We start from the raw sequence: 25,032 nt of genomic DNA, 5'->3' as shown, positions 1-25,032 counted from the left end.
GACAATAAAAGATTTGATGGAGAGCATTAGTAATTGGAACACTTACAGGTAGGGTGGCCCAGAAGAATTGGGTATGGAATAGTCACAGACACACGTGTAATCACTCGGATCTCGATCCAGCTGAAGCCCAGATTTACATGAATGGGCATGGGATCCAGGCTTTGCCCGGATCTGGTACACAGCCCCTACACTTGTCTTCCCATCTTAAAGATCCATCAGTACCCTTTAGAACAAGGGTGGGAAACCTGTGACCCTCCCAATGTTGTTTGACCACAGCTCCTGTCACCCCTGACCATTGGCAGTGCGTTTCTGTTTGTTGCTAAATGATTAGCTTTCCAGCACTACTAAAACAGGGTTGGGCAGCCTAATTAAAGCTACTATCCCATACACGTTTGCTTGGGAGGAAGTTTCATTAAAAGAGCTGGTGTTTACCTCTGAACAAACATGCATAGGATCAAGCTGTAATGTTAAAAAAAATAAGCAAGAGAAATGTTTCCAAATTTAGCTGAGATACCTGTTCTATATTTCTCTTGCATCTTCCCTCACCCCCAATTCTCTGTTTAGGAAGCAGCTTTAATTTGCATTTTTACTGCAGAAAGTCAACAGTTTGCTAAATGCTTTCTGTAAAAAAAAAAAAAAAGTACTAGGATTATTTTGCACATGAATTGGGAGTCTTATGTTTGGGGGAAGGGGATACAATTTCTTTTAGAAGGCCCATAAAATTAGCATTGGGAGCCTTATGCAAAAGCAGTGAACCTTTTTGCAGTTTCCCAGTTTGGAGAAAAGGTTTCCTGCTTTCTGGATCAAAAAGGCTAGCAAATGGTTTTCCTCACTTGGCAACTCCCTCCCCCCACTTTTCCCTTAATCAGCAACTGTAAATGAACAGGGTCTCTCTTGTCTTGCAAAGTTGCTTGCCCTTCTTCACACCCCAGTGAAAAATCCAGTTTGCATCTTGTTAAATTGTGCATTGAGTAAAAAGTGTGTTAACTCTGGTGTTTCCCAATTCTTGGTATCAGACTCTCTGGGACCCCAGGGGGATGAGGCAAGCGGGCTTTTTTTGAGATCAAAGCTCTGGAAGAGGAGGGAGCAGAGCAAGGGTGGGGGCTTTTGTTCGGTAATTATATTATCCTCTTTAAAATGCCGTCCCATATTTCCCCCAGACTTTAATTTGGGTTTACAGTTTCTATTTGTCAGGTTTCTTGCATAAATCTATATTAAATGGGGATGGATATAATACAGGATGGCATTTTGATGAGGAAGATAACATGTGGATGCTGTTGGGGGGCGAAATTTTATTCGTGAGGTTCCCTCTGTCTCCCCCTTGCTGTTTAGGGTCAGCTCTTCTTACCCAATTCTAGCACTTTCCCTTCAGTGTCTTGTAAATACAGGCTTTGTCCACCCGATGGCAGCAGCGGCCGTTTGTGTTTCTTAAATAGGCTTTATCATCCATACTTTGATATTAATCACTGTGTGCAAGAGCTGCTGCTGTTCTGAGGACGACCTCCTGCCCTTCTTCCCCAAGGAGCCTGGGCGATAGAACATTACAATTTAAACTAAGATTAAAACATTTAAAATCAATTTAAACATTAAAAACATCTAAATCGTATAAAACTGTCGCTCTTGCAGTTTAATAATTGTCCAGGCTGCCAGGAACAGTTATCTTTCAACCATCAAAATATCTGGGTGAATAGGAATGTTATAAAATTCCCGCCAAAAGTTAATTGTGACCTGTCAAGTAAAAAAATAAAATAGTAATCATATTAGTTGACTATAGCTAGGGTGATCAGTTTAGGCATAGCTAAATAAGAGGAGACACATTGTTTAAAAAAAAAAAAAAGGGACTAAAGAGGACACAGATTTACATATGCTGACTTATACTGTGTAGGTGCCAAATTAGGTGCAGTAGTTTATTTTTTTAATTTTATTTATGCTTTTCAGGTTTATACATTTCAATAATTTTACAATCATTTTCAAAACTTGACTTCCTTTCTGCAGTTCCTTAAATTTATTTTTAATATCTTCTACATATCCAAATTAACTTAATTTGTTCATTTATTCATTTTCTTTAAATATATATTCTTATGAAAGTGCAGGTTATTACAATAATCCTGCCAATGTTCTTATCTATTTACAATTTATTTGTAAATATTCAATAAACCATTTCCATTCTTTTATAAAAAGTTTATCTTGATTTCTTATTTTTCCAGTAAGTTTTGCAATTTCTGCATATTCCATAAGTTTTTGTATCCATTCTTCCTTGCTTCTTTTCATTTTTGGGAGAGTAACATTCTTGCCGCTGTAGTAGCATACATGCATAAGTTTCTGTACAGTTTAGATAGTTCTGTCCCTATAATATTTTTTTACAAACGCTATTTTAAGCATCCTTTTCAATTCGTTATATATCATTTCCCAGAATATGATATAACAATCGCAGTAGTTTAAATAAAGTACATCTTGCCATAGTGGGGAGGATTGTGACCAGGTGAGCCCTGTGCGTGCTTCGTCCTCGGTCTGAATGCTAGTTCTGACTAAGCTGGTTTAAATGAGATTCCTCAGAAGGTGGTGGGCTCTTCCCCACTGGAGGTATTTAAGCAGAGGCTTGGATAACCATCTGGGAAGTTGTCGTTGCAAGATTCCTGCAATGAGTAGCAGGGTTGGACTACATGACCCTCAGAGTTCCTTTCAGGTTTCTGGTTAGCCACTTATGTAGACCTCCTCTCTCTTGCCCACCCCACTCCTAATCCCTTGTTACTCACCAGAAGGCCTTGTTTGTATTTTATAGTACTAATGGAACGGTTATTAACAAACAGAAGGTGGTGAAGAAGCAGACTTACCCGTTACAGACTGGAGATGTGATCTATGTTATTTACAGGAAAAATGAGCCAGAAAACAGTAAGGGGATTTTGCTGCCGCTTCTTTTTTTAATGGGCTTCTTTGGCGCAGGGGCTGATGGGTGGGAGATCTCTGGGTTAGAGCAAGAAGAGGGAACCTGTGCCGACACCACCCTCTGACGTTGCCAGCTTACAATTCCCGGCACCCCTGACCATTGCCCCTGCTGGCTGGGGCTGATGGGAGTTGGAGTCCAACATAATCTGGAGGGCCACGAGTTCCTCACCCCTGGGTTAGTGTGTGTGCGCATGTGCGCAGAAACGAAGGAAAAAAACATTTGGCATTTCTCCAAGTGAAGCGTATATGGGATACACTCTTGTCCCGGGCCAAAAGCCTAGCCATTAAAGAAAGCTGTGGGCCACATGGCCAAAAACGTGAGGGTTGTCTTGCCATCCTCACCACAACCATGTGAGGTAGATGAGGCAGTGTGTGTGTGTGTGTAAAAATGGCCTAAGGTCATGGAGTGAGTTTCATGGCTGAGCAGGGATTTGCATCTGGGCCTACCCACTCTTATGCCAGTGCTCTCACCACTAGAACACACTGGCTTTTGATAGATTCCAGCATTAAGGATAAGTGAAGCACAGAGCTGCTGCAATGGCGCTGGTTGGGAGGAAGCAGGGAAACTGGGGTAGCAGACTGCCTCCTGCCTCAGAAATGGTGCACTTTGGAAATGGAAGAGGGAGTGTCAGGGAGGCGTCTGAACCTCCCCAGGCAGTTGTCTTTAGGGAGACCCATCTTTGTTTGAAAAATTCAGGACACGAAAAAAGGAAGCACTTCTTCATACAACCTGTAATTAAACTAGGGAACTCTCACAGGAAGTAGTGATGGCCACCCACTTTGATGGCTTTAAAGGGTGCATTACACAAATTAGTGGAGGATAAAGCTCTCAGTGGCTACTACCCATGATGATTATGTTCTACCTTAGCTGCCGGACACAGTTTGCCTTTGAATGCCAGTTGCTGGCAATCGCAAGCGGCAAGAGTGCTATTACACTCAAGTCCTTTTTGTGGGCTTCCCATAGGCATCTGGTTTAAGAACAGGATGCTGGACCAGGTGGGCCATTGGCCTTTTCCAGGTAGCTCAACTTACCTTCTTACCTGTTGGGAACCATTGGCCTTACCGATTTTCTCTCTCTTCAGATGTTGCATATCTTTATGAATCCTTGAATCCAAAACAGGACCCAGCTAATGAGCCAGTAGGTAAGTAAAAGCGATTAGCTCAATGCCAGTGGAGGCAGGGGAGAATGAGCAGTGAAGATTAGCTGCATCCCTTTTAAAGCTGCCGGGCTCTGCAGAATCCCGTTAACAGAGATTTCTCTAAGCCTCTTGAGCTGTTGAGGCAGCACCAGAGAACGTTCCCCCTTGCTCCCTTCCCCTCTGCAGAAGCCACTGTCAAAAGCATGTGCCATATGACCAAAGATACCTCAAGTACCAGACAAAGCGAAGATGGGACCTCAGCGGCATTGCCACCGTCGGCTAACCAGGCTAGCTATGACGAACCACAGCCATCCACTTCCACGTCGAACCTCTTTAATGCTGCTTCTACCTCTCTCGCTGAGGCCATATCCACGGAGCAGGATAATCCTTCAACATCTGGTAAAGTCTCAATTCGCTTGGCCCCATGTGTCTAATGATCATTTCGTGTTGGCCTTCCTGCTGAAGCCTAAGCTGTTCAAAAATTGGGGGTGGAAATCCAGAATAGTCTTTGGAGGAGGAGGAGGAGGAGTGCCATTTTTCAGGTTTTCTGTATACCCCAAGACCAGGGGTCGGCAACCTGTGGCCCATGGGACAGTTTAACTGGCCCATGAGCTGCCCCCAAACCGAGCCGCCCACTTGGCGAGTCCCCGCCCGCTGCGCTAAACTGGCGCAGTGCGGCGGCGGAAATTGCGTCTGCGCACGTGCAGGTGGTCCAGCCCACAGAGCGATCTCCATGGGACTTGACTGGCCCAGGCAGGTAAAACCTTGCCAACCCTTGCCCAAGACCAAGCAAGTACATCTATTATAATAGGAGGCGGTTCTACCCCTCTATATTGGCCAAACGAGAAATACCGTAGCTGCCATTGCTTGCCTTGTGTACAAGAACGCTTTGCATTCGATCAGTCAGCAACGCTTTCTGCTGATGTGCTGCACTTCCCTTTCTTTCTTTTTCTTCTTTTGGGGGCAGGGTCGCAACCGTACGCCTTTATTCCTGCACCTTCCCTGCCTGGCTTAGAACCATGTGGTCCAGAAGCATCACTTAAACACAAGCAGCCAAATGTAAATACTGAAACTTCTGACACTTCTTCAGGGGATAAAGAGAAAACCGTGTCGGCTATGCCCAAGTTGAAAAGCAGGGATGAAGAGGAAGCCCTGGAGCCTGCCAGGAAGAAAATAAAAGCAGGTTAATAAATAACTGTTACTTCTTCTTTTTTTTAAGAGGTCTGTGGTCCAAGATCTGGCTGGTTTCCCATCCTAGTAACTTTGGGCACTCCTTACTGTCCCTTACCTCCCCACAACTTGCCATGCAATTTATCTTCCCTTCCCTGAAACCCCTTCCTGGTGTAACTTCTGCAACCCAGCTGAAAGGTGCCACTGTTTCCCCAGCCTAGCCTGGGAAGATCCCCTGCCCTTCAAAATGGGCAGGGAAGACTCGGGCAGCGTCTTGTTTGTTGAGCAACAATGTCTTGGGTTCCACTGTGTGTGCCAGCGCTGTGATGTGTGTTTCCCTCCTGCCCCTTGCAGGCGGCGATGCCAGCACGTATCTCCAGGTGATTCCTCCAAACGTATGTGCAATTAAAACGGGGACCGAAGACACGAAGTCACCAAATGTGAAGCCAGACAAAATGGAAGAAACACTCACCTGCATCATCTGCCAAGAGCTGCTGCATGACTGTGTCAGGTAAGGGTGTCTGTGGGCCTTACCAGAAGTAATGGCAGTAGGCCAATGTCTTTGAATCAGTTCACTGCTGAGTTCCTGTATAGAGTATGCATGTGGCGGGGGATTGAAAACTCATTGGGGCAGGTGAGAAGGGGAAATGGTGGGGAACTGTTCCCCCCTGCGCACACTTGCTCCCCCCCGAGCTATTTTTCTCCCAGTGAGAAAATGTTTGCTGGTGGGAGAGCAAACGCTGAGAAGCACACACACAGGCAATCACAATGGAACTTGGTATACTCCAGGATGGATTGAGTTCTCTTGCTTCCAATCACCATGGTCCGCAACTACGTTACCTACCCTTTAAGAGCACGGAGCCCAATATTTGATGGGTTGGTTCAATTTGTTGTGTGAGATTCATTCCCTCTCCCCCTCCCCACGTTGCTGTTTGGCTCTTGTTACCCCTTTAGGGTTGCCAGGTCACGTTGCTGTGGCGACTGTAGAATTCACAGTGGACAGAACTCACTTTGCTGGGGGGGTCTAGATCTAGCAGTTGTTTGTCCCCTTGGGCTTCCTTCCTACCAATAACACACCCCCTTGTTCCTGTTTCTGGGCCCTGTCTCTTGTTTTGCCCCAGCCCCTACTTTGTGCTTGGCTCCTCCCTTCTTTTAACTCTGTGATTCCAACATCCGGTTGTTGCCTTGAGTTCCTCCTCTCCCCACATCCCATTTCCTTTCACCGCCCAGTCTTCTGATCGGCCTCCCTAGCTCTCCTCTCTTCTCTTCCTGCTCTCCTGCCCCTGAAAGTGCAGCCAGCCCCTCTTGGCTCCTTCAGAACACCTTCTCCACATCCATGCCTTGTTGCATCAGTTCCGCAAGCCAATGAGCATTCCCAGCCACCATACCTGCTCAGCCAAGCATATTCCATGGTTCTGCTGCCCTGAGAGCAATGCAGCAGAACTGTCTGTTTCAGCACCAAACAGAAGGTTGAGGATGGGGAGAGAGACGCCTCCAGCAGCAGAGCGCAGAGAGGCAAGACTGAGTAGGATCCAATTCCTCTAACCCATGCACGTCATACATTTAAAGCAGTCTTATGTCTTATTAGTCACGGGGAATTCTTGGAACTGAGGTTTGTTACAGGTGCTCTGTGAAGGCAGCAGCTTTGACAAACTACAATTCCCAGGATTCTTTGAGGGAAGCCGTGGCTATTGAAGTGGCAGAGGGGTCTTTAAATGTGTGGTGTGGATGTGGCCAAAGCTGTTGCTGATTTCAGGATAGTTGAACTGATTCCTTTTTCCATACGTGTTGAAATGCATTTGGAGCCGACATAAAAGCCCAGAACCTTTGCTGCCATTTGATTATGTGAATAAAAGCCATGGGATATTGTTATGCATTTTGAAGAATGTCATGCAAACACAGATTAAAATTGCAGCACTGCGAAATCGGTGAACACACAGCCAGCAGGAGTATAAACACAGCCTGAGATGCGGCATTTCTGATCCTGCAGACAATGGTTTGGTGTGCTGGGAGGAAGCCTTGCATTTGCACATTTACTCTTCCCCTTTCCTCCTGCCTGCACATTATCAGCTTAATGAATCATTTTCTAGTTTGGTCAAACCACAGTTTGATGACTTGAGGGAACACTCTGGAGCAGGGTTACAAAGTGAGAGGCTTGTTCCTAAGCCCTACAAACCATGGTTTGCATAGAATGAGGAACATCACATTTGATTGTAGGCACATTCTCCTCCTCCACCTCTCTAAATCAAGGTTTCCCCTTTTGTCTCCAGCTTGCAGCCCTGCATGCACACTTTCTGTGCCGCGTGTTACTCAGGATGGATGGAACGCTCCTCTCTCTGTCCAACCTGCCGCTGTCCGGTGGAACGTATCTGTAAAAACCATATTTTGAACAATTTGGTGGAAGCTTACCTCATCCAGCACCCAGGCAAGTGGAAAACCGTCCGCAGATATTTGTTGTTGATGCTGATGATAGATTTACGTGGCTCTTTAGAGGGAGGGGCGGGGGGACAAGTTCCTGCCCAAAGGAGCTCGCAATCTAAAAATTGGTCACACCAGAGACAACAGTTGGAGGTGGGGGCAAACACTATAGTGCTGTAATCAAGTGCAGGCTAACAAGATGAGCTGCATTCATTCGGAAATAGTGAGTCGACTCCACTTGCGCACAGTGAATTTATTCAGTCATTTGGTAGCTGAGGGTACCAAACACATCAAGTGGCTTCCAAGAACACGTTTGGCTAGCCCCACCCCCAGACACTGACGTGCATGCAAACCATTCCCCTCGGCTGACACAATTGGCATCAATCTCTGCGCATGTGGATATATTCAAATAGGGCTCTCTTCTCTAGAAATTGCATCTCCATGAATCGAGCCCTTCCCAAGTGCACAGGCACACACGGGTGAGCCTGTTGCAATTTGTGCATTGGCTAGATGGGTATGTGGATTGGTGGTGGAATGGGAGTCAAAATCTGGAATGCAGGGCCAGCCAGGCGCATTCTCCAAAACCCCTTCCATGCATTCAGTACCCACCCATACCAAATGACTAAACAGGGCTTGCACATGCCTGTGCCTCTGTTCCTATGTAAGGGGCAGGTGGTGCATGTACTAGTCTTGCAGCCTGATCCAGTATGCCTAGTGCTAGGCTTTGCATGCACCAGCTCAAGTGCTGCAGCTTTTTTAACATTGAAATATTACCAAAGGGAGGTGTGGGGCACAGGACTAATCATATAATGTAGGTAACAAAGACTCTCCAGATCATTGGCTGGGCCATTTCTTTGGGTTGTCGTCTTGTGGAGTGGTTGGGTGCAGGGAAACCAAAGAAGGATGTCAAAAATGGCAGAGGGATAAGTTCTAGTGCTTTCTTAAAGGTGTAGACTCACAGCAAATCAGCCTTCCAGGTCTCCCAGCCTTTACAGATGTGGGACTGCAGAAAGGAGATGGCTTGTCCACTCTCAAGCAAGCATTTATACATCCTTTATACACAAAGCAGCACACATTAGTTTGGCCAGAATCTCCCATCAATCCACCTGACCCTTAGAGCAGGGGTCAGCAAACTTTTTCAGCAGTCTACTGTCCCTCAGACCTTATGGGGGGCCAGACTATAGTTTGGAAAAAAAAATAATGATGAATGAATTCTGATGCCCCACAAATAACCCAGAGATGTATTTTAAATAAAAGGACACATTCTAGTCATGTAAAAACACACTGATTCCCGGACCGTCCGTGGGCCGGATTTAGAAGGTGATTGGGCTGGATCCAGCTCCCAGGCCTTAGTTTGCCTACCCATGTCTTAGAGGCTGTAGGTCAGGGGTCACCAACCTACGGCCTGGGGGCTGGATAAGGCCCAAGGGACTCGTTTATCCGGCCTGCGGTAACCCCCGCTGCTGCCCGCTCTTAACGGTGCGGTGCAGGGACCCACTTCCAGGTCAGAGGATACACTCTTTCCGGTGCACATCCGTGTCGGAGGAGGCCCATGCACATGCGCACAAGCTATTTCTGGTGCTACTCTGACCCAGAAGTGCGCCGGAAATAGCGTGCACGTGTGTACGGGCACATGCTCCCCCGCCCTCTGTCCCGCCACGCAATCGTCGCTGGAGACACCAGCCCGAAGCAAGGAAAGCTTGGAGACCCCTCCTGTAGGTGGCAACTATCCAAGACTTACTGATAGTTCTGCTTTCTGGGCTCAGAGCCCAGCACCCCAAGTCCACAAATAAGGATAACATCAAAGCAAGTTAATTAGCTTATATCAAAGCAAGTGAATATAAACATACACAAGTTCATTGTTACAACCGCCAATTAATTGTGGGGTTATCTTGACTACCAAGAAAGCATTTGCAGAGCTTCCGGAACAGTTCGCCTTTGGTTCAACGCACGTCTCCACCCTCAGCCAGTTCCTGATTCTAAATGCATCTGTTTCTGCTACCCCTGGAGAGAAAAGACTGCAATCTGGGCTAGGTTATCAGTTTCCAGCCAGGCACCAGAAAACTGCAGATTGAAGAGTGGCTGGTATCTTTATCATCAGCCAACCCTATTATCCTGTGAACCACCCTGAGATCTTGTGATGGTGGATGGGGTATAATAATAATAATAATAATAATAATAAATAATTTGTTATTTATACTCCGCCCATCTGGCTGAGTTTTCCCCAGCCACTCTGGGCGGCTCCCAATTGAGTGTTTAAAAAATACAGCATTAAATATTAAAAACTTCCCTAAACAGGGAAATCTGATAAATCATAATACTAATAATCCATTCATAGCTCCTTCTGCCCTTTAGAGTGGAGACAGGATACCTGATAGACTCCAATTCCCATCAGCTTCACCTAGCTGGAGTCCAGCAGTCTGAAGGGCCCAGAGGTTCTACATCTCTGGTTCAAAGGGAGAAGCTGGAAACCTGGGCTGTGATACTAACTGCCAGTGACCATAAAACAATGCCATACTTGTCTCTCACTTTCGTAACTATTTATGAGCCAGTGTGGTGTGGTGGACTCGTAATCTGGTGAACCGGGTTTGCGTTCCCGCTCCTCCACATGCAGCTGCTGGGTGACCTTGGGCTAGTTACACTTCTCTGAAGTCTTTCAGCCTCACTTACCTCACAGAGTGTTTGTTGTAGGGGAGGAAGGGAAAGGAGATTGTTAGATGCTTTGAAACTCCTTAGGGTAGTGATAAAGTGGGATATCAAATCCAAACTCTTCTTCTTCCGTGCGTTTGAACTGAAAGCCACTTTAAGAGCAAGCATAGAAGACTTCCTGGATTCCTTGTAAGTTCTGTGACTCTGAAATGATCATGGATGCATTTTTGAATGGGAGCCTGTGTAGCTTAGAACCAGCTCCTGGTCAAAAGGCTAGTCGAGTTTCCTCTGTTTGTAGATAAGTGTCGCAATGAAGAAGATGTGCGAAGCATGGATGCCCGGAACAAAATCACTCAAGACATGCTTCAGCCAAAGGTGCGGAGGTCCTTTTCGGATGAAGAAGGAAGTTCTGAAGATCTGCTGGAGCTGTCTGACGTCGATAGCGAATCCTCTGATATTAGGTGAGCGTGGTTGTGGCAATAGGATTGATTTTGTGGGACTTGCAGCCTTGCTACCAGGACGACATTTTGAATCTGGCCTTTGAGACGCTTCTCAGGCCATGGTGACTCTTTCAGTGCCTTTGCTTGCCTATAATTTGCCCTTGAATTGTGATATCGATTGTTTGCCTTGACAGAGGAAACTGTGTGTGCGCACACACACACAAGTTTTTTTTTATTGTAGCATGGTTGGACTGTACTAAGGTAAGAATTGCATCATTGGCCTGCTGGTTTTGGGGAAGCTTACACGGAGGACATGAAGGTAGTATTCTTCTCTCACTACTGTTGCCCATAATGGATGTTCAGGGGCATGTTGGCTTCTCATCCTGGGCATTATATCATAGAATTGTAGAGTTGGAAGGGACCACAAGGGTCATCTAGTACAACCCTCTGCAACGCAGGAATCTTATGCCCAACATGACACTTGAAGGAGGCCAGTGATGTAAAAAAATCCTCTCTTTGGGCTTGTTGCTGCTGCAGGAGCTACTCAGTCTTCTGCTCTTGAAAGGGTCCACAAAAGCCATGAAAGAAATCTCTCTCACACGCCCGCATCTCACCTGTGTGCTGCCTATTAAAGAGTGCCAGGATTACCTGATGTTTTCATCCCAGTTAGACAGTCAGGGCCATGCCCCTCTTAAACTTGAGCCTCTTATGATCTTTCGCTGTCCTGTAGTTCAGCTTTGCTGTCTTCATGCCCTGCTTAAGTTTCTCAGAAGCCACGGTTGCAAACAAGATGTGGGAAATCCTGGACCAGTCCAATGGGGGCTCTTGAATCTGATTGAATTCACTTTGGCTTTCACACGAGTTCCAATAACCTACCTGCACCCGTCTTTTCAGTCAGCCATACATTGTGTGCCGACAGTGTCCGGGGTACCGTCGGCAACCCGTTACGGCCATTGCCTCCCCGGGCCAGGAAGGAGAAACGGAAGCCCGGCAGCCCTTGGGGGATGCACCATCTACCTCTGCCAACTTTCCAACAGGTCAGTGTGGTGAAAGAATGCAGTCAGTGGGTGGCAACGCGAGGCCTTTGTGCTGTGTCTTGCCTGGCAAGTTCTTTGTTCCCGCTCCCCAATAGGTTTCCTCTTCCTTCCCCATTATTACCCCATTGTGATGGGGCAACACTATCAATGGGCTCTCACCCCAGGCCAGATAGGATGTAATCGCCTGTTGACTTGTTCCCCATGGAAAAGTGTATATAGCCGGAGTGTCATGTTTGAGCATCTTGGCATTCTTTGCTGAGGGTGTTATATTGATTTGTTGGGTTGAAATAACGACAGACGAGTAGCAAGTGTCATGTGAGAGGCATCTCTCGAGCAAGCCCCGAGGAGTCTCTTTTATTGAATATTACAACATTGCCACAGGTCCGCTCGTTGCTGATTGGTTGACACAAATACAAAGCAACTTGTTGCTGATTGGTTAACACAAGTACAAAGCAAAGGTTACATATAGGCATTAATCACCAATAGATTAAAGGCTGGGAAAGGGCGCACAGAACTATACAGGCATGAAACCTCCTAATTAAATTATAACTAGTGATTGATAAAGCAAGACTAAAACAATCACTAATGATTGATCATAACATGAAAGAATATAATAATCGCGTTCCGTAGATGTGGTCAACTATGCATTAAGAACAGGTCAGAGTATAATGTTTTCATGAACTTAATATGAACTGAACATCCTAGGGAGATGAGGGAATGTCTTGGTATTTAGAACAGGTTGTGCAGCATGTGCAGAAGGAAAGCTTAGAAGCAAGACTTCCCATCATGCCACAGTCATGTGCAGAAGCAGAGAAAAGCTTAGAAGCAAGACTTCCCATCATGCCACAGTCATGTGCAGAATCAGAGCTTCCCTTCATTGATTTTTCATAGGTCTACCTTTCAAGCACACAGCTGGATCAGTCTACAGGGAAGGGCCATGACTCGGTCCCAGGTTCAGTCCCCAGCATCTCTAGAACCAACTGGGAGGGATTCCTCCCAATCCTGGGTTGCTGCTGGGACTCAGCATAGACAGTACTGAGCTAGATGGACTAAGGAATTTATATTAATTGATAATTATATATTAGTAACTTTATATTACCCTAACTTTGTATTTTTGTAATATTTTGTTTAAGCTGACTGTTTTTGCTTCAGCTTTTTGTACACGGCTTAGAGATATTTTTAAAATATTAAGCGAGATAGAAATTAAACAGTCACAATCAAATAATCTGCAACAAGCAGGGCTTTTTGATGCAGAAAGGGTTCGCTAAAAGTCTGACTTACCTTGGATTGGGTGGCCCCTGGTCCTGATCCTGACCATTGAGATTCTATGAAGCTCACTGTCCATGCCCTGTTTTTATTCCAACTCTTTCCGTGTCTCCCTGTCGTTTTCTCCCAACCTAGCTGTCCAGGAGTATGTGTGTCCTTCTCAAGGAAGCCACGTGATATGCACTTGCTGTTTCCAGCCGATGCCGGACCGCAGAGCAGAGCGTGAACAGAATCCGCATATCGCCCCCCAGCAATGTGAGCTAGTAGTCGGTTGCCTACTCTGTTAGGCATTTTTGCTGTTTGTTCCAAACTGCTGTCTTTTGGATGATTTTGCCATGGAGGCGTGAGGGCAGAGTTAAGCCAGCAAAGGGTTGGGAAGTATTCTGTTTTTTAAAAAAGTATTAATGACGATGTGTACGTTTGCAACAGGACAGTCTATATCAGGCACCCCCAACCTGCAGCCCTCCAGATGTTTTGGCCTACAACTCCCATGATCCTTAACAGGACCAGTGGTCAGGGATGATGGGAATTGTAGTCTAAAACATCTGGAGGGCTTAAGGTTGGGGGTGCCTGGTCTCTATGTTTAAATAGATATCACCACCCAATTCCTTCTCCTCGCATGGCAGTGCGTGAATTCCTTTGGGATTCAAATAGTGGGTGGCTGCTACTTGTGGATAAATTTATGTAAAGGGAGCTGGGGGAGTATGCAGTATGAAGAACTGAAGAGGGAGTGTAAGCCCTTCCTTTTTCACCAGTGGGGTGAGTGCAGTTTCGCCTTTTCTTCCCACTGTAGGAAGAGCACTGCAGAGCACCACTTCCCCATCCTTAAGGGAGTTACTCCTCCCTTTGTTTCTGGTCCTCTGCCTCCCCTCTTTCCGCTTCCAGTTATTCTACTTGGCTGATCAGGAAGCGATGTCACTGGTTGTGTTATATTCAGTATATCAGTATATCATTTAGGTTTGGTTGGAGTAAAAGAAATTGAAAGATATGACGCACCAACAAAAGAAAACAGGTGAAGGGGTAACACCAGCAGATAGGAGAGGTTCAAAACAAGAGTCGGACTTTAAGGGAGAAATATTGAAAATGTTTGCAGAAATTAAAAATGATATAAAGCAGAGTGAAAAAAATATAGAAGCCAAATTAGAACAAATGGATACAAAGATTGGGAAAATGGATAAAAAAATAGATGAAACAGTAAATGAACTTAAGGGACAATTAAAGGACGTGACTAAGAGGACACAGAAATTGGAACAGGGGATGAAATGGACAAAACAGGAAGTGAAGGAAGTGAAGCAAGAAGAAGAGAAAATGAAGGTGGAAATATCGGAAATTAACAAAACACAAGAAGAAGTGTTGGATGCGATTGCTATGAGTGAACTGAAGCAGTGGGTGACTAATTTAAGGTTGAGAGCCGTGCCAGAGGTGCAAGGTGAAAATATTAAAGAGAAATTGACAGCAGAGATAGCACGATGGTTAGAGCTTCAGCCGGAGGAGGTAGCTAAAACAGTTCAAAATGCATTCAGAGTGAAGACAAGATCCGGCTCTGGATCCATTCCAGTCCGGCTTCCGCGCTGGTCATGGGACCGAGACGGCTCTGGTCGCCCTAACAGATGATCTCCGCAGGCAGCTGGATCGAAGCGGGTCGGGGCTGCTGATTCTTCTAGACCTGTCAGCAGCCTTCGACATGGTCGATCACGAACTCCTGGACCACCGCCTTGCCGACGTGGGGATCCAGGGCACAGTCCTTCAATAGCTGCGCTCGTTTCTCTCTGGTCGGGGACAGAGGGTGGCGCTTGGGGGGGAATTGTCATCCCGCCACTCCTTGGTGTGTGGAGTGCCCCAGGGTGCGATACTCTCCCCGATGCTTTTCAACATCTTTATGCGCCCCCTCGCCCAGCTTGTCCGGAGTTTTGGGCTGGGCTGCCATCAGTATGCTGATGACACCCAACTCTATCTGTTGATGGATGGCCATCCCGACTCGGCCCCAGACACACTGACCAGATGTTTGGAAGCTGTGGCTGGATGGTTACGTGGGAGCCGGTTGAAGTTAAATCCTTCGAAGACAGAGGTCCTCTGGCTGGGACGGGACGATATGGGATTGAGGGAGCAACTCCCATCTCTTGCGGGGGTGCAGTTAGTGCCAGCACTGTCCGTTAAGAGTTTGGGTGTAATCTTCGATACCTCCCTCTCCATGGAGGCGCAGATTGCAGCTATAACAAAGGCGGCATTTTTTCATCTCCGCCAAGCTAAGCAGTTGGCTCCTTACCTCTCTCGCCCTGATCTAGCCACTGTGATCCACGCGACGGTCACCTCCAGACTGGATTATTGTAACTCGCGCTACGTGGGGCTGCCCTTGAGACTGACCTAGAAACTCCAGCGGGTACAGAATGCCGCAGCGAGACTCCTTACGGGATCTTTGCTGCGAGATCACATTCATCCGGTGCTATACCAGCTGCACTGGCTCCCGGTGGAGTACAGGATCAGGTTTAAGGTGCTGGTTTTCAAGCCCTATACGGCCTAGGACCCTCGTACCTACAGGACCGCCTCTCCTGGTATGCCCCACAGAGGAACTTACGGTCTTCAAATAAAAACATCTTGAAGGTCCCAGGCCACAGAGAGGTTAGGCTGGCCTCAACTAGACCCAGGGCTTTTTCGGCTGCGGCTCCAACCTGGTGGAACGCTCTGTCACAAGAGACAAGGGCCCTGCAGGACTTGACATTTTTCCGCAGGGCCTGCAAGACAGAGCTGTTCCACCAGGCCTTTGGTCAGGGCGCAGCCTGACTCCCTCCTTTGGCAATCTTTACAAAACTTTAGTTTATGGTTGCCATCAATTTTGATTTTAATCAATTTTTATAATGTTTTTATAATGTTGCACTATTTTAGTGTTGTTAGCCGCCCTGAGCCCGGCTTCGGCTGGGGAGAGCGGGATATAAATAAAATTTATTATTATTATTATTATTATTATTATTATTAAGACATGGAAATTCCCAGGAGATTGCTTGATTACATTTAAGGACAGAGAAATGAGAAACATGATTTTACAGAAGAACAGAGAAAACAGATTTAACTTTGATGGGAATTATATAATTATCTTTAAAGATGTTCCGATAAGGCTGTTGAAACGAAGAGACCCATATAAACCACTGGTGCAGATCTTGAAGAAGAATAAGATGGAATTCAGGTGGGAGTTTCCGGAGGGGATCTCGTTTTTCTACAAAAGTAAAAAACACAAACATACAAGCCCAGAGGAAGCTAGCAAGTTTCTGAGGAGATATAAAGAATTAAGACCAGAGGAAGAACCAAGAGGAGCAGCAATGGGAGCAGGAGCCGTGGGGGAAGGTGGATTGGGAGACGGAGAAGAAGAGGACGGAAGAAATACAGAAGAAGAAGAAGAAGAAGAAGAAGAAGAAGAAGAACAAGAAGAAAGATTATAAAATTTAAATAAAATTTATTTAATTAGGATGTCAAAATGGCGCTGAAATTATGGAATTGGAACATTAATGGGATGAATGATAGGAAAAAAACGAAATAAAATTGGACAATATTTAAAAAAGGAAAATTTGGACATTATATGTTTACAAGAAACACATGTGGCAAGAAGACATAAAAGAGTTTTGATCAGGAAATGAAAGATTAGGAAATGAATTTATATCATCAGATAAAAACAAAAAGAGAGGGTTTGTATTGTACATAAGAAACAAAATTGAAACTCAGCAAATCTTTAAAGATGAAGAAGGAAGAATAATTGCAGTCCAGATCAAGTGGCAAGGCGAAAAAATAATAATTGTCAGGATCTATGCACCAAATGGAAATAAGACTGATTTTTACAATAATTTGGAAGAAAAACTGTTTGATTATATGGACCAAAAAATTATAATAATGGGAGATATGAACGGAGTAGTGTCAATGGATATGGACAGATTGAGAGCATCAGGGTTGAGTAAAGAGGGAAAACTACCATAAACCTTTTTCTCAATGATAAAGAACTGTAATTTAATAGATATATGGAGACTAAGACATCCACTTGACAAACAGTTTACGTTCCATTTGGAATCAAATCAGTCAATGTCGAGAATCAATCAGATATGGGTATCTAACGAATTGACTCCAAGAATCATAAAAGCTGAAATTCAACCAAGAGTAATTTCAGATCACAATCCAATCAAATGTGAAATAAGCGGTTATGAAGAAAGAACTTTCAGGTGGCGAATTAACGATTACCTTCTAGATGAAAAATTTTAGAGGAAGCACGAAAGAAGTTGGTGGAGTACTTTTCGAACAATTGTAATAAGGGTACAAAAATGAATGTAGTGTGGGACGCCAGCAAGGCGGTGATGAGAGGATTTTTTATACAACAGAACTCAATTAAAAATAAAAGCAGAGAAAAAGGCAAGAAGGAAATCTTAAAACAAATAATGGACAGTGAACAAAAATTAATCAAGAAACCAGATAATTTAAAAATAAAACAGACCATAAAAGCTCTGCAAACACAATTTGCGATGATAATAAACAAAGAGGTGGAATGGAATATAAAAAAGCTGCGACAAAGAAACTTCGAGTTTGCAAACAAATCAGGAAAATGGCTGGCGTGGCAAATTAAGAAAAGAAAGGAGCAGAATACAATAAATAAAATCATCATGGAAGGTGAAGAGATAGTCAATCCAAAGGGTATTAGGAAAGGATTCTTGGACTTTTACAGTCGTTTATACAATAACAAAGAGAAAAATAATATGAGGAAAATAGAAAGATTCTTAAAAGAAAAAAAGGTGCAGTAGATCCCGACAGAAAAGAAAGAAAGGCTGAACGCCCCTATAGAAATGGAAGAGGTTAAAGAAGTCATGAAAGAGTTGAAAAAAGGGAAAGCTCCAGGACCAGATGGATTTACAGCAAGTTATTATAAGGAAATGAGACACATCCTGTCTACACCATTGAGAGAAGTTATGAATAATATTCTTAAGGAGAGAGGAATGCCAGAGACGTGGAAAGAAGCTTTTATTACACTTATTCCAAAACAAGACTTGGATTTGACTCAAGTTAAAAATTATAGGCCTATTTCATTGTTAAATACGGACTATAAAATCTTTGCAAGTATCTTAGCAAAGAGGTTGAAAAAGGTGTTACAAGAAGTTATACATAAAGATCAAGCGGGTTTCCTTCCTGGCAGACAGATGAAGGATAATATAAGGAATATAGTCAATCTGTTAGAATATCTGACAGCCAGGAATGAGAAACAAGCAGTGTTAATATTTGTGGATGCAGAAAAGGCCTTTGATAATATATCTTGGGACTTTATGTTAAAAAATTTAGAACACATGGAGGTGGGGAATGAATTTTTTAATGGAATAAAAGCGATGTACACTGAACAAAGAGCTAAGCTGATTGTAAACAATATGACTACAGAAGAATTAAAAATATCAAAAGGTACGAGACAAGGATGTCCTCTTTCACCATTGTTATTCATAATGGTTCTGGAGATTTTCCTAAATTCAATAAGGAGAAATGAAGCAATAAAAGGTGTGTCAGTAGGCCGTAATGAATATAAAGTAAAAGCCTTTGCTGATGATCTGGTAATAACAGTGGAAGAACCGCCGGAAAGTTCAAAAGTTGTTTTGGAGGAAGTTGAACAATTTGGTCAAGTGGCAGGGTTTATATTGAATAAGAAAAAAACTAAAATGTTAGCAAAAAATATGGATCAAGGTATGATAGAAACAATGCAACAACAAACAGGGTTAGAAGTGGTGAAAAAAGTTAAATACCTGGGAATCTGGTTAACCCCCAAGAGTATTGATTTGTTTCAGAATAATTATGTGCCAGTGTGGAAGGGAATAAAGAAAGATCTAGAGGTGTGGGGCCGAATGAAGTTATCCTTTCGGGGGAGAATTACAACGATTAAGATGAGTGTGCTGCCAAAGATGTTATTCTTATTTCAGACAATTCCAATAATTAAGGGGACAGCGATATTTAAAGAGTGGCAAAGAGCAATTTCAAGATATATCTGGCGGGGTAAAAAGCCAAGAATTATGTATAAGTTATTAACGGATGCGAAAGAAAGAGGCGGCTTCGCCCTGCCAGACTTGAAATTATATTATGAAGCTTCATGTCTCTGCTGGTTGAAAGAATGGATAAAGTTAAAAAATACTGAGTTATTGGACTTAGAAGGTTTTGATAACAGATTTGGCTGGCACGCATATCTATGGTGTGAGAAAAGAAAGATTCATAAAGGTTTCGAAAACCACATCTTTAGAAGATCTCTCATAGAAATATGGGAGAGATATAGAAGTTTATTAGAATCAAGAACTCCCCACTGGCCATCTCCGTTAGAAGTTATGAGTCTTAAGAAAGTCAATATGAGGGGGAACTGGATTACATATAAAGAATTGATTATAAAGAAAGGAGGAAAATGGAAAATGAAATCCTATGAAGAAGTGAAAGAGTATGTGTATGATTGGTTGCATTATTATCAGGTTAACGAAATGTTTAAAAAGGACTTAAAAGAAAGAGGTTATGAGGTAAAAGAATCGAAATGTCAAATAGAAATAATAAACAATGAAAATAAAATTTTGTCCAAGATGTATAAAATCTTGCTAGAATGGTATACAAAAGATGAGGAAGTTAAATCGGTTATGATACACTGGGCCAGAGATTTGGGTTATAATATACAGTTTAATGATTGGATAAAACTGTGGAATGAAAATATAAAATTTACGGCATGTACTGTGTTAAAGGAAAATGTTATGAAAATGATTTATAGATGGTACATCACACCTGTGAAACTGGCAAAAATGTATAAAACATGTAATAAGTGTTGGAAATGTAAAGAAAAAGAAGGAACATTTTATCATATGTGGTGGGATTGTAAGAAGGTGAAGGGCTTCTGGGAAATGATATATAATGAGATGAAAAAGATGTTGAAATATACGTTTGTTAAGAAACCAGAGGCTTTTCTTCTAGGAATAGTAGGAAATGAAATAAATGGAGCGGACTGTAAACTTTTCCAATATGCAGTAACAGCAGCGAGAATATTACTGGCCCAAAAATGGAAACAGGAACAACTGCCGACGCTCGAAGAATGGAGAATGAAACTGATGGAGTATGCTGAACTGGACAAACTAACAGGAAAGATCAGATATATACGAGATCAAAAGTTCATTGAAGACTGGGGAAAATTTTCAGACTATCTGAAATGTGTATGTGATGAGCAAATAACGCTAGTGGGATTTCAAGAAGTTCTGTAAATGATAGAGGACTATTGTATTGATGAAAACTAAGTGTGTGAAGGTTTATAAAATGCAATATAAAATTAGGAAATGCGTATTTTAAAATTTGAATAATGGATGATTGTCAGAGAGGTTGAAGGAAGTCTAAAAGAGAAAATATGTGATAAATTTAGATTGGATACTATAAATGTATGTTGGAAAATTTAATAATTTTTTTTTAAAAAAGGAAGTGATGTCACTTTGGGGAGATGCTACCTGTATGCTCACCCCCAACTTCCTATAAGTAGTGGTTGGTTGGCTGGCTGAGTGAGGGTCAAGATGCTCACTGTATGCAACAGATATAATGGGAGTGTGTTCATTGATAGCTAATACTACTTGATGTTCTGGATGCCTGATGCCACAACATGTTCTCTGCTCTCTGTGTTCACAGGCACCATCTGTCTCCAACCCTTCTGTCACTTGTACTGGGGTTGCACTCGCGTGGCATGTTTTGGTTGCTTGGCACCATTCTGTGGTAGGTTGGCCCACTGTCTCGCTCCAGGAGTCTTTTTTTTTTTTTTTTTTGCTGTTGGCGGAATTGCTATTGACGGAATTGTCTCAAAAACTCTTGAGGAATTTGGGAGCACTGACCATTAGAAGCTGAGACAATTTGGCTCCCAGCAATATTAGCAAACACATGAAATTTCTCTTAAGCTGTTTGATACATACCTTGGTAAATGTAATCAACCTTAAAGTGTTTTTTCACAACCCGAGTTGGCCTTGGCGTATTTTAAAACACAGTCCTGGTTGAGGCTGTAATATTTTACTAAACTCACCCTACGGAGAGAAGCCTCTGTCTCCTTGTGGAGGTTACTGGTTCAGACAAACTGTGCAGGAAGAGGTGGCTTACCATAGACAGTGATGCCTTTCTCCAGGTGGGAAAGAGCACTGCAAGTGAGAGGGTTGGAAGGAAGCATTCCCAGAGCGTGCACTAAAAAATATTCTTGGAGCTGGCAACTTCTGCAGGCAGGTGGAGGCTTCTGGTCTCTGGGAAATCGAGGCCCCTGAACAAAGCTAAATTGTGCTCCCCAGAAGACCCTGAGAAGGGTAGATTCAAGACTTGGGGTGTAGAGAACCATGAATGAGATCCACGATGGCTTCCATTTGTAATGTTCCAATTTCTGTTCATGCATTCTAAGCTCTGTCTGACTATGCTGCAATGCACAATCCCTAATGTGGACTCCAGTGGCATCCTTTTTGAGAACTTAAGAATAGTCCTGCTGCATCAGGCCAATGGTCTGTCTGGTCCATCTTGTTCTCACTGTGGCCATCCCAATGCCTATTGGAAGCCTGAAAGCAGGACGTGAGCACAACAGCACTCTCCCACTTGTGACTCCCAGCAACTGGCATTCAGAGGCTTCCTGCTTCCAGTTGTGGAGGGAGAACATAGCCATTGTGGCTAGTAGCAGTTGATAGACACTTTTTAGCCCTTGGTTGAGCATGTTACCTTCTGCAGGAGGGGATTCCCATGCATCCAGTTTCCAGCCCTTGACATGGAAACTAATACTTCTGATTTCAATGAAGCCAATATTCCAGTTCTGTGAGCTTGAAATCATGACCTCTAGGCATTGAAGGTCATCCTTGTGGTGAGAAAAGAGAAGACGCCTCTTGGGTATTTCAGAGCAAAGATAATTTCCCCTCTCTTTTTAATTTCCTTACAGAAATAAATCTTGGTGACAAGTGTTTAGATGGCGTCCTTAATGGCAATAACTATGAATCGGATATTCTAAAGGTATATTCAGTTTTAAAGTATATCAGTTGAGAGAATATAGCTGCTTTAACCTAGTTTGCAGAATACATTTTTACTACTTTCCATGGGGTGGGTGGGTTGGTCAAGTTGTTTAGTGCATCTCTTTTACATGCTGCTGACTACCCTTTTCTCTCATCTGAGGATTACCTGGCATCCAGGGGTTTAACATGGAAAAATATGTTAAACGAAAGTCTCCTAGCTCTTCAAAGAGGAGTTTTTATTTTACCAGGTAAGCCCCATCTTTTCTCTCTGACTTGAGCTTTCCAGAGGCATATCTTCTGTATTGTGCGCTTTCAGGGAAGCAAATTACACATCCCCATTTGTACCAACCCAACCTTGATCCTATCCTCTTCAGAAACCCTGCTCCACAACTATCTCCACCAGGTGAAATAGCTGTGGTTAACCTGCCAGAAGAGGCCTTTTCAGTGGTGGCACTCTGGTTATGGGATAGCCTTCCCAGAGATGTTGGCCTGACACCATCTTTGTGGTCCTTTCACCACCTTTCAGTTCACCAAGGCCTTTCAAATAACTTACAGCAAGCATATGTACTCTTGACGAGTTATTGCCTGTTTGGAATATTTCATGAAATGGCTTTTTTGGCCCCTGACTATCTGCAACTCTGATTCCCCTCTGCCCTCCAGATTATCGCATTACTGGAGAAACTGTTCTCTGTTACTGTTGCGGCCTCCGCAGCTTCCGAGAGCTCGCTTATCAGTACAGGCAGAATATTCCTGTTGCTGAATTGCCAGGTATGGAAAAACTGTATTTGTTATTAATTCATTCATTCATTCCCTACCTTTCCCCCCCCCACCCCCCAACAAACAACATTAGAAATAAATCAGTTTTAAATAAAATTGGAAGCATTGGTTAAATAATTCTATCTATATTTCCTGAGCGATTCACTAGCCAGTCAGTCTGTGTTTTGAGATGGCAATTAGCTGTGTCACACCTACAAAAAGTTGCTACTGTTCTGAAGTTGGGAAGGGCAGGTAGAGGCAACAGTACTCTGAGCAGTTTTATATGGCTGAGGGCTGCCAGACCCCAACCCATGTTCACAACTTTTCCCCTCGCATATGTGAGCTGGAAAGTATGTCATTTGTCCTCGTTGTAGAGAGAATCTTTAAATCTTATACCAAAGGGCAAAAGAGACCTACAGTAATTCTCTCCCATTATTTCTCTTCCACAATACAAACGTTTTGGAGGACTATTCATTTTGTTCTGCATTGGGACTATATTTATGGTGTGTGTTAAAATTCCAGGACAAGACTATCCCATGTGCATATGCATCAGTAACAGCTTAGCATGCACTATGCTAGCATTAAGTTTCAGTATTTTAAAATGCATGTTGCTGTTGCTGTTTCTATTATATCTTCTTAAATTTCAAAAATTTCCATCTATACATGTTGTTGTTTGGTTTGGTCCCCCAACTGATAATCTACTTACATGGCTTTGCACTTGCTACCAAATAATTGTCCGCACCTTATTTTAGAACAACAACAATGATTGACTGATTCGCCCACCCACCCGCCCTCAAATCTCTCTGCTTTTAATTAACGTCAATTGTGCATCAAATGTGTTGGTGTTTTTTCTTACAGTGGCTGTCACGTCACGCCCTGATTGCTATTGGGGGCGCAATTGCCGGACTCAGGTCAAAGCTCACCATGCAATGTGAGTTGCCCCCGCCCCTACCCTCACCCCCTGGATACTTTTCTATAGGAACTTAAATCTGTGTGCATTTCAGGGTCCGGGTAATAGTTCCGCCAGAAAAAAACGCATGCATAACTTTTTCTATACTTCTGACGAGAGATCATTTTCCTCCATGATGCTAACTGTTACGCCAGCACTGGAATTATATGCTCTGTGCACCTAAGCCCAGTCAGCATTCTGGCAGCTGCATTCTGGACCAACAGAAGTTTTAGAGTACTCTTCAAAGGCAGCCCTGTGTAGGTATTAGATATTGGTTGCATTCAAGAATAGCACTAAACCCTGTTGCAAGAATGAAACTAGCATCTCCTTGGGCTTGCGTGCCTGCTCTCCTGTCCTCCAGTGCAGAGATACAAAAAGGTGATAGAAAGTTCCTGCCTTAGATTAACCACAGTTTATCATGTCACTGAAACCCTAAACTGTGGTTAGTTTTAAATGTGATTAGTGGAAACAAGCCAACTTTGAATTAAAGGTAAAGGTAAAGGACCCCTGACAGTTAAGTCCAGTCGTGAACGACTCTGGGGTTGCGGCGCTCATCTCGCTTTACTGGCCGAGGGAGCCGACGTATGTCCGCAGACAGTTTTTCTGGGTCATGTGGCCAGCGTGACTAAGCTGCTTCTGGCAAAACCAGAGCAGCACACATAAACGCTGTTTACCTTCCCGCCGGAGCAGTACCTATTTATCTACTTGCACTTTTTGGTGTGCTTTCGAACTGCTAGGTTGGCAGGAGCTGGGACCGTACAACGGGAGCTCACCCCGTCGTGGGGATTTGAACCGCCGACCTGATCGGCAAGCCCAAGAGGCTCAGTGGTTTAACTAATCATAGTTAACATTAACCACAGTTTGCCTAGGTTTGGACTACAAAGCAAACTACAGGTAAACTCATTCACATAGCACAATGCTATGGTTTAGTATTGCATTCAAACCAGTGCATTATTTCAAAACAGCTAATAATTTGAATTTAGTATATTTTAATATTAATTTATCAACAACAAAAACTTCCCATCTAATGTGGGAAGAAAACTTGACAGTGCTAGCTCACTTTGAAAATTATAAGAACATGAGCTGCCCAGAAATCTGCCCGGGGCTATAAACAGTTTCAACAGTTCACATGTGGGGTGGGTAGGATAGTGTTTTTCTTTAAATTTGACATTAACCATCCTAAAAATGCTAGCCTTCACTTAAAAACAAAAGGTGGGGGGTAGCACTCAAGATTATAAAATGGTGAGATAGCTGGGATTTGTTTGCTGGAAACTG

At 43.7% G+C, this 25,032-nt stretch overlaps 1 protein-coding gene and 1 long non-coding RNA gene across 5 annotated transcripts in view; one reads left to right on the top strand and one right to left on the bottom strand.

Annotated features, from left to right (window-relative positions):
- The window catches only part of CHFR (checkpoint with forkhead and ring finger domains), a 34,091-nt gene that overhangs the window by 4,065 nt on the left and 4,994 nt on the right, over positions 1-25,032 (top strand). For 3 of the 4 annotated variants that reach the window (XM_080985147.1, XM_080985148.1, XM_080985149.1), the window contains exons 4-17: positions 2,783-2,892; positions 4,029-4,088; positions 4,272-4,484; positions 5,053-5,268; positions 5,610-5,766; positions 7,526-7,680; positions 10,621-10,783; positions 11,657-11,799; positions 13,201-13,320; positions 20,713-20,796; positions 21,983-22,053; positions 22,213-22,300; positions 22,713-22,820; positions 23,667-23,739. In XM_080985147.1, coding sequence (XP_080841273.1) covers positions 2,783-2,892; positions 4,029-4,088; positions 4,272-4,484; positions 5,053-5,268; positions 5,610-5,766; positions 7,526-7,680; positions 10,621-10,783; positions 11,657-11,799; positions 13,201-13,320; positions 20,713-20,796; positions 21,983-22,053; positions 22,213-22,300; positions 22,713-22,820; positions 23,667-23,739 — 1,761 coding nt within the window. The remainder of the gene's footprint in view (positions 1-2,782; positions 2,893-4,028; positions 4,089-4,271; positions 4,485-5,052; positions 5,269-5,609; positions 5,767-7,525; positions 7,681-10,620; positions 10,784-11,656; positions 11,800-13,200; positions 13,321-20,712; positions 20,797-21,982; positions 22,054-22,212; positions 22,301-22,712; positions 22,821-23,666; positions 23,740-25,032) is intronic. The other variant, XM_080985150.1, reaches the window with a different exon arrangement.
- LOC308465434 lies at positions 5,146-7,516 on the bottom strand. The gene is made up of 2 exons (XR_013980435.1): positions 6,100-7,516; positions 5,146-5,244 (listed from the first exon to the last, which is right to left on the bottom strand). It is a non-coding gene; the product is annotated as an uncharacterized lncRNA (long non-coding RNA).

The sequence above is a fragment of the Podarcis pityusensis genome (assembly GCF_964106645.2).
Source record: "Podarcis pityusensis genome assembly, chromosome: 16".
In the NCBI taxonomy this organism is placed as follows: domain Eukaryota; kingdom Metazoa; phylum Chordata; class Lepidosauria; order Squamata; family Lacertidae; genus Podarcis; species Podarcis pityusensis.
Note: the sequence above shows the minus strand (reverse complement) of the source record. Positions and strands in the feature narration are given on the sequence as shown.